At 40.3% G+C, this 7,352-nt stretch overlaps 1 protein-coding gene across 1 annotated transcript; it reads left to right on the top strand.

Moving 5' to 3' along the window:
* The first annotated feature begins 5,657 nt into the window (after positions 1-5,657).
* On the top strand, positions 5,658-6,844 carry LOC148075083 (zona pellucida sperm-binding protein 3-like). The gene is made up of 2 exons (XM_087794891.1): positions 5,658-6,041; positions 6,728-6,844. The coding sequence occupies exons 1-2, from the start codon at positions 5,658-5,660 to the stop codon at positions 6,842-6,844; spliced, it is 501 nt and encodes a 166-aa protein (XP_087651017.1).
* Positions 6,845-7,352: the final 508 nt, after the last annotated feature.

Here is a 7,352-nt window from a genome sequence, read left to right as displayed (position 1 = left end):
CTTATTTTTCTATCTAATTTTGTTTTATTTTGTCTCCGTTGTGCATAAACAAAATGACTCACTGAAGAGACACTTACAGTCGGAGACAAATTCCATGTATATTTTTTTATATATTCGTCCAATGATATGTGAAAATGTGGCTGTAAATAAAAAGGTGACATGTTAAGTTTAATTGCTCGCATGAGCTGCTGTTATTTGTTTTTTATTAGCTTTAAAAACTTTTTTGTATATTTTTCATCCTCTTAAATATATCGCAACAGTTAAACTCTCTGGTAAATATCCTCGGCTTTTGATGTAAAGTGGTGGTTTACCCAGCGAGAAACACAAATGAATGGAGGGCACGAGGCCAAGTGTTTAAGTTATGGTGAGGGCACGAGGGTTCAGAGCCAGACCAGAGGATATTAAGAGCAATACACGTCTACTTTACCGCAAAATATGATGCACGAATACATGGTTAGCATGTTTGTAAACTAAATAAAACCATGATTAAAACTCCATTGTGAATCACTCAGTTCATCTGAGATACCAAAGTGTCCATTATGTCTATTAAAGTAACATTATTGTGTATCATTTCACACATTTCTAATTAAATTAAAGGCTAATTTAGCCTCATAATAAAAATGAAAACTGACAAAATTCTGCCTGAACCTTTATTTGCTGTTTTAGATGATTTAATATGTATAAATATTGAGTTACCGGAGACTAGGACGGCGTTGCATTATGCTTGCATGAAGCATAAGATGACTCTTGACACAGTCATTTTTTATGTTTACTATGTCATAACAAACTACATTATGAGATACATGTAAAAAAAATAATTTGAAGTATAGAGGTATCTATAATGTGTATTATAGTGTTTTTAAGATTGTGATGGATGGATTGATGGATGGATGGATGGATGGATGGATGGATGGATGGATGGATGGATGGATGGATGGATGGATGGATGGATGGATGGATGGATGGATGGATGGATGGATGGATGGATGGATGGATGGATGGATGGATGGATGGATGGATGGATGGATGGATGGATGGATGGATGGATGGATGGATGGATGGATGGATGGATGGATGGATGGATGGATGGATGGATGGATGGATAGATAGATAGATAGATAGATAGATAGATAGATAGATAGATAGATAGATAGATAGATAGATAGATAGATAGATAGATAGATAGATAGATAGATGAAACATTATTGATCTTTTATTATTATACAAGGTAAAAGCAACAGAAACATGATTTAAAACTCAAGAGAAACATGTTCTGAACTCAATCATATCATGATAAGATAAAAAGTGTTGATAAATATATATTTAATTCTCAGATATTGAGTTTAAAAGCAGTCATAGGAGGAGCAGAGACTGTTAAACCACATATCAACCCTAAAACATCTCAGCAACCGCCATCACCATCTATCTGTCACTGGTGGCTGCGGCTGAGCGGTCCTGAGATAAGATGTTTTTCACATCAGGGCCGATTGTTCTTCACTCACAAGGATCCATTCTGAGCTGTTTGGACTCAAAACTCAAACAAACATTTGTTTGGCGACGGCTTCATGAAAATTCCGCTTCTCCTCGTTAACTCTGATGTGGATCCGGAGCGACGTTCACGCCGACACGTTATTTATCGCTGCTGAGAAAAAGGCAGCGACAGAAGGAAGCCTGTGATCAATGACGCCATTACTGCGGTTACACAAGCAGTCGACGGTCAGCAGAGACTCAGCAGCGATGAGCGGAGAGAAGACGACACTTGCTGGACGAGCTGATACTTCTGTGCTCAGCGTTGAGGGTTTACATGTTATTTCATTAAAAAAAAACATTAAGATGATTAGTCAGTTACCATGATAGATGCACCAGCAGGTATCAATAACAGATGATCAGGGAAGGAGGACTCGCATCAGCAACGCTTCCAATGGGGTACATTTTTATAAAGTGAAGGGGGACACCCTGGACAGGACGCCAGTCTGTCGCAGGGCACACAAAACCACACAGGTCAAATGTCATATTTGTATTCATCACGTTAAGTATCACATCTTCATTTATTATGAAGTAAAATATCACATTTTCGTTTAATATTCTTATTTTCTTTTAAATTGTTGTTGTTGTTTTTTTTACTATCAAGTAAAATGCAATATTTTTAATTTATCATGAAGTTTATATTTATATTTTAATTTATAATGAAGTCAAATATCACATTTTTATTTAGAATCAAGTAAAATGTCATATTTCCATCTATTATGAAGTAAATTGTATTATTAAAATTAATTATAAAGTGAAATATCATCTGACCTGGAGACAACACAAAGGATACCACAAGCACATTTGTGCTCGGGCCTTCGGTTCACCTTGACCCTGAGACAAAACAATGGATACCACAAGCACATTTGTTTTCGGCCCTTCGTGTCACCTTGACCCTGAGACAACACAAGGGATACCACAAACACATTTATTTTCATGCTTTTGGGTCACCTTGACCCTGAGACAACACAAAGGATACCACAAACACATTTGTTTTCAGGCTTTTGAGTCACCTTGACCCTGAGAAAACACAAGGGATACCACAAACACATTTCTTTTCATGCTTTTGGGTCACCTTGACCCTGAGACAACAATAGGGATACCACAAACACATTTGTTTTCGGGCTTTCGGGTCACCTTGACCCTGAGACAACACAAGGGATACCACAAACACATTTGTTTTCGGGCTTTTGGGTCACCTTGACCCTGATACAACACAAGGGATACCACAAACACATTTCTTTTCATGCTTTTGGGTCACCTTGACCCTGAGACAACACAAAGGATACCACAAACACATTTGTTTTCAGGCTTTTGAGTCACCTTGACCCTGAGAAAACACAAGGGATACCACAAACACATTTCTTTTCATGCTTTTGGGTCACCTTGACCCTGAGACAACACAAGGGATACCACAAACACATTTGTTTTCGGGCTTTCGGGGCACCTTGACCCTGATACAACACAAGGGATACCACAAACACATTTCTTTTCATGCTTTTGGGTCACCTTGACCCTGAGACAACACAAAGGATACCACAAACACATTTGTTTTCAGGCTTTTGAGTCACCTTGACCCTGAGACAACACAAGGGATACCACAAACACATTTCTTTTCATGCTTTTGGGTCACCTTGACCCTGAGACAACACAAGGGATACCACAAACACATTTGTTTTCGGGCTTTCGGGGCACCTTGACCCTAATACAACACAAGGGATACCATTTATTTATAATCAAGTAAAATGTCACATTTTCATTTATAATGAACTAAAATATCATTAAAATTCTTTATAAAGTGAAATATCATGTCTTCATTATGACATTATCTTTGAATGAATGAATGAATGAATGATCACGTGATGAATCACTTTCAGTTCAACCCTGAATGTTCCGCAGCTGCAGCATGAATTCAAGTCCAGTTCATTGGTTTGTTATCTGGAGCTGATTGGAGCGAAGGTTCACGACGACACTCACTGATAACAACAATCAAACTGTGCACGTCTGGACCGAGGGAGGAAACCGGAGAGACTGAAAACATAATGACACGGTAGCTGTTGTGGAAAACACAACATGTAGTATCGAGGTCAGGGGGGGGGCTGTGGGGGTGCAGTGGTCATAATGGACCAGTCAAGACGTCTCACTGTCACAGGAGCATTATGGGAAATGAACGACTGCACTTTTCCCCTCCGATCGTTTCCTGAACATAATCCGGCAACAGGCAGCAGCTCCTCGATGCATCGCCGGCGTAATTGTCCTCGACACGTGATCGTATTTCTGTCGCACTCAGCTGACGCCCCAGAGACTCCACAGCCTCTGGAACTGGAGCTCGAGTCCTCATGATAGACTTCTTCATCCAGAAGGGTCTGCTGATGTTTTCTTCTCAACGCACCACATGACCACGACTCAGACACTGAAGTCAATTGATATTTATTATAAACAACATATTCTCCTCATCACTTCTCCACCAAGGTCATCTATTTGACCTGTACATTTACCACTCTCACTAGTTTACATTTGACCCTTGTGTTAGCTCAGGGTCAAGGTGACCCGAAAACATACGTCTTTGTGGTATCCCTTGTGTTGACTCTGGGTCAAGGTGAACTCCCTGGCTTCCATAAATACATATGCAGTGGTGAAGGTCGTTCATCTTCACCCTGAGACAACACAAGTGATACCACAAACACATTTGTTTTCGGGCCTTCGGGTCACCTTGACCCTGAGACAACACTAGGGATACCACAAACACATTTGTTTTCGGGCCTTTGGGTCACCTTGACCCCGAGACAACACTAGGGATACCACAAACACATTTGTTTTCGGGCCTTTGGGTCACCTTGACCCTGAGACAACACTAGGGATACCACAAACACATTTGTTTTCAGGCCGCCGGGTCACCTTGACCCCGAGACAACACAAGTGATACCACAAACACATTTGTTTTCGGGCCTTCGGGTCACCTTGACCCTGAGACAACACTAGGGATACCACAAACACATTTGTTTTCGGGCCTTTGGGTCACCTTGACCCTGAGACAACACTAGGGATACCACAAACACATTAGTTTTCAGGCCGCCGGGTCACCTTGACCCCGAGACAACACTAGGGATACCACAAACACATTTGTTTACGAGCCACTGGGTCACCTTGACCCTAAGACAACACTAGGGATACCACAAACAAATTTGTTTTCGGGCGGCTGGGTTATCTTGACCCTGAGACAACACTGGGGATACCACAAACACATTTGTTTTCAGGCCGCCGGGTCACCTTGACCCTGAGACAACTCAAGGGATACCACAAACACGTTTGTTTTTTCGGGCCTTCGGGTCACCTTGACCCTGAGACAACACTAGGGATACCACAAACAAATTTGTTTTCGGGCGGCTGGGTTATCTTGACCCTGAGACAACTCAAGGGATACCACAAACACATTTGTTTTCGGGCCGCCGGGTCACCTTGACCCTTAGACAACTCAAGGGATACCACAAACAAATTTGTTTTCGGGCGGCTGGGTTATCTTGACCCTGAGACAACACAAGGGATACCACAAACACATTAGTTTAAATATGGTATTTTCTCTGAAGTTAGTCTGTGACGCTCGTTTCAGTGAAGTTTACTGAAAAAAAACTACTTTAAACTTGTGAAAAACATAGTACCCACATTAAACACACACACGCGCACACACACACACACACACACACACACACACACACACACACACACACACACACACACACACACACAAACACACACACAGCTACTATCTCATGGATTAATATTAGTCTTATAAATTAGTTAATATTAGTGAAATAAAAAGACTTAAGTATAAATTATTTGGTTTAATTTTAATTATTAAAATAAGTTCCAATGCAAACATGTTTAAATCACACACTGTATCAAATTTAAAATAAATCAAAATGTAAAATTAAATTCATAATAGAATAAAGTATATTAAGAATTTATGACAATAAAAAATAACCTGTTGATTTGAGCGACTGTGACTCGTCCTGGTTTGAGTGACAGCTGTCGTCACTCGACTCAATCAGAGAGTCCGAGGCGCACATGTGATCCAGCTCCGCTGATTAGAAAGAGGACGCGAGTCGGTGGATCAGCTCTGCTCTACGATCATGAGGTCCAGTCAGATCCTCGTGCTCTCCCTCACCCTCTGGTTCTCCGGGCCCGGCCAGACCCGGACCCTCGGGGTGAAGGACCCGCTCGGCTCCGACCCTCAAGCGTTCACCTGGAAGTTCCCTGAAGACCCGGCGGCGCCGGCCAAGAGGCTTCCCCCCGCCTTCAGAGTCCAGCCGCCCGAGGTGAGGCGGGACCGGGTCGGCCTGAGGTGCGGCCAGAGCAGGATCCAGGTGGAAGTGAGTCAGGACCTGCTGGGCCTCGGCAGGCTCGTCCGACCCAGAGAGTTGACCCTGGGGGGCTGCCCGGCCGTGGAGGTGGATCCGCTGGCTCGGGTCCTGGTGTTCGAGGCCGAGCTGCACGACTGCGGCAGCAGACTAGTGGTACGTTTGTAGAGTAGTGGTACTGGATCTGTTGAAATATTTGTACTTTTATATACATATATTACACATTAAGTTTGATATTCTAATCCCTGTATTTAAAAAACATATTTTCTGAATTCAATATTTTTTTAATTTGTAGTCTTTTAAATTCAATATAAAAACTGTTTGTATAATAGTGATGCCAGACATTACCAACAGAAAACCGAGCGACTTGATGGAACCTTCACTCAATCATGATATATATTTCAAAAGGCTACAAAATAATACTTTAGAAATTGTAATTTTACATTTTATTATTATAATATGAAACTTTTTATCTTTTAATTAAACCCCTCATTGATTTCAGCCAATCATGTGACATGCAGACGATCATGTGACTGATCGATGAAGTAGCTCTGTGATCTGTTGGTTTTGTCTGGTGGCATTATTATACAAACCTTTTTATATTGAATTAAAAAATGTTGTTTTTGAATTATTGGAATCAAAATATTGACGGAAATTAATTGAAAATATTTGAATTAATTATTTTATTTAAAAAAACAACCCATTTATACACACTATTTAATTAATATAATTAAATGCTTAAACAACATTTCAAGAAACGCTCATGTGAAATGTCAACTTCAATCATCTGATGCCACAGGTGTGTATAAACTGTTTTACCTGAGCAGGTGTGTTGGTTACAGATGACCGAGGACGCCTTCATCTACGCCTTCGTGCTGGTCTACCAGCCCAAAGCGTTGGGAACCATCACCAGGAGTCAGAGGGTGCTGGTGGGCGTGGAGTGTCACTACCTGAGGTGACGTCCGGATCAGAACCTTTTGGTTTTTAAAGAAGCAATTTCAAATAAAGAGAAGTTTTATTGTAACTTTTATCGTCGCTGTCACAATATTTTACCTCTTTTAAATGATCGTCTTGTAAGTTCATCATCATGACCTTGTTTTGAACTTATTACTCTATAAAGTTAATCTGGAATCTGGGCGAACGAGAGGTTACGAGAGCGGACGCCATCATGACATTTTCTAATGTCAATATTTAAATGAAAAGAGTTATGATACAATAGAGTCCAACACCTAATTAATACACACTTAACACATATTCGGCCTTTAGTTTAGGGAAACAAATATTTAATTTGTATTTACAATTTAGTTAATAGTTTAAAAAAAAAAGTCTTATGATGATGTACATTTCTATTCTAAGTGTTAAAATGATCTTATTTGATCTGATTGAAAATAATTATTTTTAAGGATATTTATCAAAAAATCACAATCACACAATCTATTGGAATGAAAATGTGTATTAAAGAGTTTG

Source organism: Callionymus lyra, chromosome 7 (genome assembly GCF_982586985.1).
Source record: "Callionymus lyra chromosome 7, fCalLyr1.hap1.1, whole genome shotgun sequence".
NCBI classification, from domain to species: Eukaryota; Metazoa; Chordata; class Actinopteri; order Syngnathiformes; family Callionymidae; genus Callionymus; species Callionymus lyra.
This window is presented reverse-complemented; position numbering and strand designations above follow the sequence as displayed.

Bases quoted from the DNA above. Each gene is read 5' to 3' on its own strand.
- LOC148075083 (XM_087794891.1), top strand. From the start codon at position 5,658: ATGAGGTCCAGTCAGATCCTCGTGCTCTCCCTCACCCTCTGGTTCTCC. The intron at 6,042-6,727 runs GTACGTTTGTAG...TGTTGGTTACAG, and splicing joins ACTGCGGCAGCAGACTAGTG to ATGACCGAGGACGCCTTCAT.